This window comes from Passer montanus, unplaced genomic scaffold (genome assembly GCF_014805655.1).
Source record: "Passer montanus isolate IOZ18808 unplaced genomic scaffold, ASM1480565v1 scaffold5, whole genome shotgun sequence".
NCBI classification, from domain to species: Eukaryota; Metazoa; Chordata; class Aves; order Passeriformes; family Passeridae; genus Passer; species Passer montanus.
The window spans coordinates 1,508,861-1,521,184 of record NW_024369929.1 but is presented as its reverse complement, the minus strand read 5'-3'; the positions used below and the strand labels follow the sequence as shown (position 1 = coordinate 1,521,184).

Genomic DNA, 12,324 nt, shown 5'->3' with positions numbered 1-12,324 from the left:
GCAGTGATGCCATGGTACACACTCTGCCAGGCTGATGCTCTGTGAGGACCACCAGGACAATGGCACAGGGAGGAGCTGCTGCTAAGGATTTTCTCCTGAGGTTCCTGACTTGAACATTAAGCCCCCCAAAATGAATGCCATGGGAAAGGAGTGCTGTGGCACTTAGACCTGTATTTTGTGCTGCTTTTGCTTCATTTGGTAGCTCAGGGAAAAGAGGAAAGGTAGCACCATTCTCTCAGCAAGCCCTTTCCCAAGCAAATAAATAGAATTGTTTGTGTTGGATGGGACCTCTTAAAGCCCATCTCATTCCAATCCCTACCGTGGGCAGGAACAATTTCCACTGGACCAGGTTGCTCCAAGACCCATCCAACCTGGCCTGGAACACTTCCAGGGATGGGGCAGCCACAGCTGCTCTGGGCAATTGGTGCCAGGGCCTCACAACCCTCTCAGCCAAGAATTTCTTCTCCATATCCCATCTGACCCTGCCCTCTGACAGTGGAAAGCTATTCCTCCTTGTCCTGTTACTCCATGGCCTTTTTTGAAGTCCTTCTTTAATTGTTACAGCAACATGAGTATTGCAGGGCTGGGGGTGGGGAAGCATCATTAGAGGCCGTTCCTACCCATACAATTCAAGAAATATAATCAAATCATCAGTTTAAAATTTAGGCAAGAGTGATTACCATGCAAAACTAGTTTCTTCTCTGCTCTTGTAGAGGACGATGTTCAGAGCCTGGCTACAATCTGCCATTTTGCTACAGATAAATCCAGCTCAGAAGTCCTGAGCACCAGGCCCAGCTATGTCTCAAGGCCAGGAATACACTCACCTATGACCTTTCTTGTTTTAAAAGAAAGAATAAAAAAGAAAAAAACAAGTAACCCCTGTCCTGGGGGGTGAAAATATCTTGAAACATGCCTGGAATCCGCCTTAAAGCTTTAAACCAGCTTATTTGCTCTCACAAAAGCTGAGGACAGCAGCACCAACCAGCTGAAGCATTCAAATTCAAATCAGAAGCATTCCCTTTTGTCTCCTCAAAGGCACACCAGCTGACAAGTCACGGGTTTCCTTCTGTGAGTGGGGCTTTTAAAGAGAAAAAAACCTTGATGCACGTCAAAGGCTCAGGGATGACAGCCCAAGTCTGCTGCACACCAGCATTTTTCCATCATTTTTGAGAGTGAGAGGTCTTAAAATGAGCACAGAGGGGAGAAACTAATGGCTTTGCCATGGGCTGGCCTGAACAGCAATAATTTCTGTGATACTGGTGGGTAAGCTCTGTAGAGCAGCAAGGCCAGAAAACCAGGTGTGTACTGCACAACACAGCAAGTTCTGACCAGCAAAGCTGCACCCACCAACGGCTAACGAAATTTAAGAGAGGAAGAAAAGAGGTTTTTTTTTTCCACTGGAGCACCCATCAGTCCCTTAAGCATTGTGGATTTTTCCACATTCTGAAATATGTGCATTACCTACCAAATGAGAGGTGCTGCACCCAGAGCCTTGTCTTTGCTAAGAGTGTGCACCTACCACAGCCCAAACTCCAAATCCTGACAGCACCTGCAAACTGGACTCAGAGAATTCTTTATGATAGGAATCATTAAAGAAAAATGGGGGGGGAAATAGCCCGGTAGCTTCCAGTCCAATATTTTCATGGCAAATACTTCAGGTTAGGTGACAAAAATAGCAGCTGACTAAGAGATGCTCTGAGGGTCAGAAGCAGGTGCTGTGCCCTACCACTTCATCACCACCACAACGAGTCTCCCAACAGAGTTTTTCCAACAGGGATGGGTGAAAAAAATAGCCCAGACCTACTGTATACACGTTGCATTGTAAACAGCCCTGAGGGTGCACACGGCACCTCATCTGCATGGGGGGCTCCTTAAGTAAAGCTCCCTTGTTAAACTGAACAGATGCATCACAAGGCACCCACTCCCAGCTATAAATACCCATTCAGTGCTCCCTGCCGACCTGATCTGAAAACATTCCGCATGAGGTCAGCCTGCTGATTAAACCGGAGAGCCCCAGGCCACCGGGACCAGCTGCTCGAATGGCCCCGACTCACATCTCTCACCACCTCAGCTGACATTTGCTTGGAGATGGGGTGGAAGCTCTGCTGTCTGGGCTCACAAAATCCAAAAAGCCCTTGTGGGTGCTTTCACCAATGGAGACCTGCAGAGCCTCAGCAGCAGATCCCGTGGTGTACACGCAGCCTCCCAGGCCCAGTGCCACAACACAAATGCACAGCACAGATATTTTCTTGTTGCCACCCCTGTGTTGGCTGTTGTCTCTCCTAGTTACCTCTTTGTTTCCCTCCAACTTCTGTTCTTGCTGCTGGCCTCTCTGGCCCTCGGACAGCACAGGTCCTGCCTCCAGCACCTCAGAGGCCAGTGGAGCATCCTCTGTGTGTCTGCTGGTTGCCACAGGCTGCAGGGCAGCCTGACTCCCGGCCTCATCCTTGGCTCCCACCGCCTCCTTCCCTGCTGCTGGCTTCACCTGCTTATCAAAATACATGTCCTTTAAAGAGAAGTACATGTCATCACTAGGTTTAATGTCCTGTTTCACAGCTTTCCCAGCCTCTTTGAGTTTTGGACTGGTTTCCACTTCTTGATCACTTGCTGCTCGCAAACGTGCATTCCTGCGTAAGGGGACAGGAGGAGCAAACCTGGGATTTGAAGACTGATTGGCCCTGTCCCTCCCACTTTCTTCTCGCTTAGAAGCCTCCTGTTTTGGTGCTGAAGGAGCCTCCACCTTCTTTTTCTTTTTAGCTGCAGAGTCTTTTGCCCCCGGCTTGGTCGCCAAGTCCTCCACTGTCTCATAGATGTACGTGAGAAAGTTGTTCCCGTTCTCCTCCCCACTTTCCAAAGTGGCATCTCCATTGGTGGTCACCTCTGCTTTCAGAGGTGCCACCAGTTTGTTTGGGAAGCCTGGCACCGCACTGAGCGGCTGCTCCTTCGTCTCAGCAATATCCTTGTGTAACCTGGACTGAGAATCCGCGACGTGCACTTTTGCTGCATCTTCCTTCTCCCATGAAGAGTCTCCTGACTGGAGATTCTGATCTCTAGCCAGCCTCCGCTTCCTCTGGAGCCGTTCGGGGCTCATTCCTTGCAACCTCTCCACTTCCACATTTTCTTTTCCTCGTTTCTTGCCCTGTTCAATTTCTTGCATTTTTTCTTCAGCCTTTCTCTTGATTTTGTCAAACCACTTCTGATGGATTTTGAACTCCGTCATGGTTCCCACTTCCAGCACACCGGAGCAGGACACGATGCCTTTGTTATTTCTAGCTGAGGCCTGGTAAATGCCTGCATCCTCTTCTCGACACCTGGAAATCAAAAGCTGTGTGTGAGACCTACCCATCTCCTCAGGATGCCCGCTGGACACACAGGCATGCATGTTCTCCTACTTCTTGCTCCACAGAGTCCAGAGATGTGGCCCACGAGGTGTCCACAGGACATCTGGAGGCCTTGGGCTGGCCTTCCACCCTGGCTCTGCCTGCTCTCCACACTAACAAACAAGCAAGTTTTATGATAAATTTGTTCTAGCTCCACCCTGGGCTGTAACTCTGGTATGAGGGCTGTGATGGAGGAGGAACAGGCAGCACCAGGCTTCCCAACTGTTCTTGGTCAGAGTCCTTTGCAGGATCTTTTTCTCTCAGCTCCACACAGCCCACAAGACACTTCTGTTCTTCCTCTACCCTACCACATTACCAAAGTCTTCCCACCCCATGTCACAGGCACCAGCACAAGCACCTGCCTGCATCCCTGTTGTCACCCCTCGAGGACACCTGACCCACAGAGATCCCTGCTACTGGAAGAGGTGAGCCAGCCTCTGATGGACACCTGGAGCACAGCTGGGGAAGCAGAAAAGCTCAGGCTAGAAGCACAAGGATGGCAGGACTACCAGCAACAGTGATATTCTGCATTTCCAGTCAGTGCCACACCCGTCTGACACCCCAAGTCCAGGACTCAAGGTGTGACAGGTCTGTGCCTGCTGGGGACAGGGTGTGCCTGGCTCTCCAGAAACCTGATTCCCTGGACCATCATCTTAGAGGCAGACAGTGCTTTCCCCTTGCTCACTTTTGCCATCCCTAATGCTCAGCACTGGAAGACTCCAGAGACAGGGATTTCTTCTTCCCTTCCTCTTGCTTCCAGCATGGCAGCTATCCTTGGATGCAGTAATGGATCTCATACTGGTGTGACTGGGGAGCCACAGCGGGAGGGGAAAGGCCAGCTGTGAACTCACAGTGGGGAGCAGAAGGGGCCAGCTTATCCAGTCACTGAGAACACACTCACAGCTCCCATTACCAAACACTCTCCAGCTCCTTTACTCACTTGTAGAGCTGCAGGGTGTGGCGGTTTCCATGACGGAATATCTCATACTTGGGTAAGCCACAATAGCGATCCATCTCCTCATCATCCTTGTACCACGTCACCTCGGGCTGTGGATACCCTGGGGAGGACATGGAAGACATCAGAGAGTGAAACATTCCACACAGAAGCACAGACAGCATGGTATCAGCAGCAGCACACCAGGACAGATGCTATTCTGGGCTCACTACATTCCTAAACGACACAACAGAAACAGTGGAAACTTAATGGGCTTATCTCAGACTTTTATCACTCCTAGGAATAGGGCTATTTTTGAGAAAAAAATCCCAGCACTTCATTCCTGAGCAGAGGGGAGTGGATCACACGCTCGTCTCCTGTAACACTGGCTGGAGAAGGTGAGCATGCCGTCACTTTTATGTGAAGAGGGATGTTTTGATGAGGCCAAGGCTATGGCTGGAGAACAGGCGTTCGCCCCTCCATGGAGCTCTCAGCATTTTGCACAGTGTCACAGCCTGTAAGCTGATCTGAAACTTTCCACTGAACAGAAACAACCTTGATTGCATCACAGTCAGCTCAGTGTCCTACAAATGTCACTTGACAACAGATGTCACCTGCCTTTTCAGTACAATGACATCATGATGTGTGTGACTGGCTGGCTGGCAGGCTGGGCACACAGCCACGTTCTCCACCACTTGCAGAGGTGTTGGATCAGCATGTGAGTCCCATATGGACCAGTGCTAGCCACAGCCTTCACTCACTGACAGCAGCTCTAGTTCAGATTAAGTGCAGTTTTCATGCAAAGCCTGCTCAGCCCAGCAGCCAGCAGGGGTTCCTGCACTTCACTCAGGGCTCACCACCCAGCCAAGCTGACCCCCAGACATGGGGTGAAAGTGTTAATGATCACATCATGCCTTGGCTATAGGCTGTAGCCAATTGCTCAGGAGCTTCTCTGCTGCAAATGTCCCTGCAGGCTTTCCATGGGGCCAAAGAAAGGAGTCCAGCACTCTCCTCAACTCCACCAGACCCCAAGCATCACCCACAGCACCCCAGAATGTGGCAAGGGTCAGCTCCCATCAACATCCCAGGCATCCAAAGGGCCCAACCCAATGGCTCTGGAGTAAGGAGAAAGCAGGGACAAGGTGCTCTCTGCATACCAAGCCACAGGTTTCAAGGCTAACCAGGACCTCAGCTGTCCTCCTTGCACCAGCCAAAGATGTTGTCAGCCCATAGCAATGCCTGAGCCCAGCTTACTCCAGCTCTCACGAAGGTCCCAGAGCAGGACTGGGAGTCCAGAAGCAGACTCATCAGCAGGAATTCACCCAGGCTTTGGCCAATCCAGTATGCCTTTGCCCAGAAAAGCAGCACATGCCAAATCTCCTCCTGTACTGCTTTGGCTCCCCTGTCCCCACCCTTTGCCTGTGGTGGCTCCTCAGTGTCCACTGGCTCCTTGAGGGATTTAGTCCACTGGGACCAGACAGGGCTGGGAAGATGAGTCTCAGCAGCTTTTCTTTCCTGTTCTCTATGAGAAGCAGTGACCCCCATAGCCCAGACACCTCACCGACTGGATTTTACCCTATTGCTCCTTCTTCTCTAAGGTCTCTTACTCTGCACTGCCCCAGCATCCCTGCATCTGTACATCTCCCACATGCTTTGCTGCCTCAATCCCCTCCCACTGCTGCCATCAGCAGCTTTGGCTTTCTGTTGGGTAGTGCCTCATTTCTCCTCTTCTACAGGAAACCAAGCCATGACTTTCTCCCAACACCCTTCCTGCAAGGCTCTCTGTCCTCCCCCTCTGCCCCACTCTTGTCACATCCCGTTCTTTGTTGCTGCCCTGACCCCCAAACCAGTTTCTAGAGACATGCAAAGCCCTCAGGTACTTGTAGCTGAAGAAAGTGAGCCCTGAACTGGGAAATGGAGAAAGCCATGAGAGCATTCCAGGGATGGGATCATCAGGGATTGACACTGCTGCTTATATTTTTCATAGAACAAATATTGGCAGCAGGAGCCTGGACTAAATGAGCCTGTGGTGAATTCTTTCTGTTCCAGAGATGACCAAAACAATTTCCATACACAAGCTCATGCTGTGCCCAGACAATCCAACCCTTCCCAAGGGCTGTTCTGCCAGCAAGATCTTCAGAAGGCCCCCACAGTCCATCTTGCAGGGAGCTGGCAGGTAGATTTTCCTGACACCCTAAGAAACAGCAATCACAGCCCTTCATTCTGGGAACTGCCAGCAGATAGTTTCCGAGAAGCTCTGCGATGTTCTTTCCCCCCCTCCCCACCGTGGCCTCCACAGCTGATTTCTATTCCCACCTGACATCTGCCGGAAAGAGCTGCCATTTCCACAGCTATGCAGTGTCTCGAGGAAAGGCTTTTCCTCCTGCTAAGCTTAAACTCCCTCTGACTTGCAGCACTTGTGTCCTTGAGCTGCCTGCTCCCTCTGAGGAGCTGTGGCCACGAGAACCCAGCGCCAGGACCAGCTCACACTGCACGGTGTCGCCTGCAGCCCAAGAGAGCTGCAGGCAAGTTCTGGCTGGAATTCCAGTCTGCAGGCAGGCGGATGCTGAAAGGCTTCCCACCTCCCACGCAGGTACAGTGGCCCCAGCTGCCTGTCCAAATACCATCCATCTCTCTCCAGGGGCTGTAATCAGAGCCAAGATGGAAAGATGCCTGGGCAGGGATGAGTCTCCCTGGCACAGGGAGGGGAGCTGCTGCTGATGCTGCTGACATCCATCTTTGGGTTGCTGAGTGAATAAATTCCCCCGGTGCAGGGTGGAGGGGAAGAGGAGTCAGGCATCATTTGCAGTAAGGCACATCCCCTGCAGGCACAGCATCCACAGCTTGCCCAGTGGGATGAGGTGGAACTGAGGGTTCCATCCGTGAGCATTGCCAGGCTGCAGGCACCAGATGCCACCCTTAGCATGAGACACCCTGACACAGTCATAGAACCACACTCATCCTTCCCAACCCTGCCCCTGCTGCAGCCCCCAGGGATTTGGGGCAGCTGGGCCCCTGCAGCCCCCAGGCAGAGCCCCAAAGCTGCAGACAGAGTGGGGCTGGGTGTTCCTGGAAGAGCAGGCAGCCTCTCCACATCTTCAGCACGTGTGCCTGCCAGCAGCACTGCTCCAGCGGGATGGCCAGCCACCACAGCATCCTGGAGACTTTTCAGAGCAAGGATATTATTTTCATGGAGATTGCCAGGTTTTGATCAAACATTCTTTTTCCTAAAACTGTCGAAATCTGAGAAGTCTTCAAAGCTTAGTGACTGTAACCAAAACAGTTCTTAAAATATCTATCCAAAACAGTTCTGAATATATCTATACAAAATCACCCAGAGATACTCTGTTTCAAGTAGCTTTCTATTTTTTTTTTAATTATTTTTTTGGGAATGGAGGGGGAGTTAGTCTTCTGAAACTTGGGAAGGTGCTAAGAGTTTAGAACCATTAAACAATATCCACAGTTTCTGCTCTACACAAGCTAAATAGAGTAGGTGCTTCAACAGTCTTGGGAATACAGTTTCTGGTAAAATGTTACCCTTCCTGGCTTCATGGATTTAAACCCCTCCAGCACACAAGGACAAGGAAACTTGTAGAAATGCTGACAGAAGGGATAGATACTAAGAGCAGTAGCTCCCCATGCCAATGTGAGCAGTGCTCATTCACCATCCTTCCCTTGTCCTCAGCCCCAAAGCCAAACCTCCTCATCTCCCAGCAGCGTACTCTCTGCTCTTGTAGTCACTATCCCATCCCCAAATCCCTCTCACAGCCTCTGCATGTCTCGAGACAGTCTTAATCCAAGACCTTCAGTCTCATCCTTCAAACATTTTCCTCAGGGGGTCACCACAAATGCAGCAAGTGGAACTTCTTTAACCTGATTAAGAACCACATCTATAAGCATGTGACTGTCTACTCACCCCGCCCCAACTCTCTTCCCTCTCCCCTCTGTACTCTGCAATAAAACCATGGAGGCAGTGATGGGATCAAGCTCCTGAGACGATGATTTGTGAAGGCAGATCAGAGGGGTTGAACCTGGCTAAGGAGGGCTGCAATGGCACTGAAGAGGCAGCTGTACAGCAGTGGGCTGGTGCTGACATACAATGGTCTTGGCTAGATCCAGCCATCCCCTGTCCTGGCTGGACTCATTCCCTAACAAGAGGTCCCCTCGACCTCCTCATCCAACTTCCCCCATTTCATCAGTTGACATCTCTCCTTCCCAGGCAATGCTACACAGAAGTGACTAAAAAGCTGGAAAATCCTTGTGGCAGCACCTCCATGAAGAGCCACCCTGAAGAGAGAAGCTCAATATCCACTCACTGCAAATGAGCTGTGATGACCCTTGAGACCACGAAGTCCAGACAGAGCCACCAAGGAAAGCACTTGGTGCAGAGATGTGGGATGAAGCTGCACAATAAATGGAAATGTTCTTGTTTTCTTTTTCGCATCTCTTAGAGAACAAAGGATGAAACTAAATTTATCTGAAAAAAGAGAACATCTCATAACTGATGCAGGATCTGACCCAAAAAATCAAATCAGACATAGCAGGGACACCAGTAGCAGGCTGAAGTAGGCATCAGGAGGAAAGGAAAGTTTGTGCCTTCATACACAGGAATCTGCCTCTGCCTGACCTGCTTTTTTCCCTGCCTGTACCACTCATCACATTCTGGAGATTGGTTCTTCAAACACTTGCATCATTTGGTGTTCCTAGGACAGGCCCAGCAAGTCCTAGTCCAAGTACTCCCAGATGTGGGACTAGTCTGTAATTCTCATTATTGGTCAAGAAGCAGCAAAAAAAAAAAAAAAAAAGTAAGATGCTATTGTAGGTCACACATCCATATTTGTGGCTTGACCGTCAAAACAGGAGCAGGTGACTGTCTGCCCTTTGCTTCCATCAGTGTCCCTGGAGTCCAGCCACAGTGCTGGGACTGAACTGGTTCCACGCTGGTCACTGGCCAGGGATGTCACTGCCATTTCCTTGCTCCCAGCAACGCCTCCCAGTTGAACACAAACATCACGGCAGGGCAAGATACCTGAACTGCCAACCAGACTCTGCAGGCAGAGTTTGCTTTCCACCTCCTGCCCCTCTCCCCCAAAGAGATCCTGAGCTCCTAAAGCAGTCCAAAGGACCACATACAGGAGATGCCCACCTGGCAAAGGTGGTCCAAGGATGATTTTAAACACACTTCCACGAAAATCTCCAGGTGCATAGAGACATCCCCCAACTTAGTTTACCAAGCACAAAAATATCATGACATATGCTGAAAGAGAATCATTGACAATTTCCTACACTTGAGCAGGAAATGAGGCCAGTACCAGGTCAAGTTTTCTGCTTGGTGCAACACACAGGAAGAGATGGAATTTGTTAGAAGGAACCATCAACCTCAAAGGTGCAGCTGGTGGAGATTTAAGCCAGTGAGAGAAGCCAGGACTTTTACTCTTGATTTCCCAACGCACCTAAACATTTTCTCACCTCTGACACTTGCAGAATGGCATGTTCCATGGTACTGCACAGTATGTCAAGCTTTTGCTTTCATACAGCTGGAATTGGGAAGATCCCTGCTAATGACCCCCCAAATAAAGTGGTTTGGAGGCATCTCCGAGCAGCTCCCTTTGGCTCTAGAAGCAGCAAGAAGGGGTCTGCTGAAGCTAAGCCTCAATAAAATCAATACATCAGTTGTACCCCTGTAAGTTCAGAAGGTCAGCCTTCAGAACAAGAGAATCCATAAGAGAAAAGCCAAGAATTCATAGCTGCCAGTTCTTGGAAAGACTGAGACTGTGCTTCCTTATTTCCAGCCTGTTTCTAACAGCAAACCAGATTTCCTTAGGAAAGCTTTGGTCCTTGTGCCTAAGGGGCTCACTGGATACACTCTTCTCCTTCCAGAACTTACAAACTTCTTTGTAAGTGTCTCTCACTGAGTAACCTCTTGGAGTAATTAATACTAGTGAGGTTAGGAAGGATCATGGAGTTGTTAAAAAGTACAGTCTCCACATTTAAAGAACAAAATCTCATCAGCAAAGGAGCTACCTGCCAATGTGCTCCCATGTCACAAGGCCTTAGCACCAGCCCTCTGTTTTGGCCTCTCTCTCCTCCTCATCTTCTTTAATTAACCCCTTCCTGTTCAAGGGGACATTTTAGCTCATTGGGCAGCGACCAGCTTTTATTTCAGATAATGACAGACACAGAAGTTCATCACTGATACAAATGTAACTGTGCTCTAACCATCTACAGCCAGCAGTATTGCTTCCAGCAGGAGAGTCTTCAAAACTGCACATTCCTGAGTTATGGAGGCCAGGATTAGAGAAGCAGAGATTAGGACAATAAAATGTAGCTGGTCCAAGCAGTAACCAGCATATCCCATTTTCTGGTCTTTCGTTTGCCTTGTTTGACATGTTAGCTTATGCCTTTGCCTCTTTACACAGTCAGGTGTTTCCCACCTCCCTTAAATTGAAGCTAAAATCACCATGCAATTGCTGAACTTCTGCTTGGCATTCTGACAACCGTGGGCTTGTTATCCTTGTTATCACTTGCTGCAGATTTTAACTGGCACAAGTCCAGCAGGTGAGGCAGGACCAGGTTATTCACTGAAGACACTGTTACCTGTCACTATGCACGTGAATTTAGCATCAGAGTCCTCGGACACAGCACGGGATTTGATAGTGGTTTCAAATAGTGGCTGTGTTTCCTCCGTCAGCTGAGAAATGATTGCGCAGAAGGTGCTCCTGGAAGATTCAAGAAGCATTTCTTAGAGATAAAAGCACCAGAAAAATCAAAGGGTCCACCTTGTGTCTCACCTCAGCAGCCTGAGTTCTCATTGTCCATGCCCTCTTCCCTCCCATCATCCCTACACTTGCTCACAAGTCCAGTCCAGTGCCAGGGGACTGGACTGATTTCTCCCTCCTAAGATGACTGTCATTTTGAAGTGACATTTGGGAGCCACTCCCTACTCTTAGCTCTTATGGCTATCTCGGCAATGAATGTTGGCCCACTGGATGAATGACGACCCATTTTAGCTCTTGATTATACCAAAACATCTCTTTGGCCAGCCAGCAAGCTTAGAGCTCCACCTAACAAAGTCAATTCCCAGTTCTGAACCATAAATGTTTCACGAGTTGTTCTGTTCGCTGGGATTTTCTTTTATTTGTGAAGAATTTGTGCCATTTAAGGCCAAGTGTGAATGGAACATGTCTCCTGAACACAGCAGCCCTCTTAGAATGAAGAAAAGCTGCCAGCTGTGGGACAGCTCACTGAGGAAGATCTGAGTCTGGCTAGCAGCTTTCTGAACCCAGGAATTAGCTGGGAAGGAGCTCCCTGTTTAACCCCTTAACCCCTTACTACTGCAGGTAGGCACTCACACTCCCTACTCCAGGAGTTCAGGCTCTGACCTCAAAGTCCATGCTGGGACACCCAAATAGCCAGAACTATGCTAACAGTGCAATCTGTAATGCTCAAGAGCAGACCATGGATTCTCCAGGTGTTTCAGCACTGCTCAATGAGTGCAATAAATCACCATATTCATCCAGCACTGCCAGCCCTGCTGCAGCATCACTGACAGAGATCACAGAAAATCTGGGCTTTCTTAAATAAAGGGAAATTATTTAATTCCAAATTGGGTTTTCATTCAGATAATACTGAAGCACTTGGAAGGGAAGAGCTTCTTATTTAATTTTTCCCCTCTGCAATTAAAACACTACACATTTACAATATGAGAGGGGCCCCCAAGGTCTCAAGTGCAAAGACACTGGGAGAAACAGCTAATACTGCAAGAGCTGGCAGCTCTATTTATATAATTTTCAGCAGTGAAAGACATTCCTTAAACAAGTGATCAGCTTCCAGAAACATGCAAGGGGTGGAACAAATGCCCAAACCACTCCTGATGCAGCTCCACCATGAGCACAAGGGCTCAGAGTGTGTGGTGAGGGTTCCCTGAGGAGGACCCCAGCCCCAGGAGCAGCCCCAGTTTGCAGGCAGCATGCTGGTCCTGCTGCCACTAATGCTCTACCTGCTAAGGCA

At 49.5% G+C, this 12,324-nt stretch overlaps 1 protein-coding gene across 2 annotated transcripts in view; it reads right to left on the bottom strand.

The window, feature by feature from the left end:
- ALPK3 (alpha kinase 3) overlaps positions 1 to 12,324 on the bottom strand; it is a 32,778-nt gene that overhangs the window by 8,679 nt on the left and 11,775 nt on the right. For both annotated transcript variants that reach the window (XM_039723433.1, XM_039723434.1), the window contains 3 exons: positions 10,912 to 11,033; positions 4,321 to 4,438; positions 2,291 to 3,311 (listed from right to left, as the gene is read on the bottom strand). In XM_039723433.1, coding sequence (XP_039579367.1) covers positions 2,291 to 3,311; positions 4,321 to 4,438; positions 10,912 to 11,033 — 1,261 coding nt within the window. The remainder of the gene's footprint in view (positions 1 to 2,290; positions 3,312 to 4,320; positions 4,439 to 10,911; positions 11,034 to 12,324) is intronic.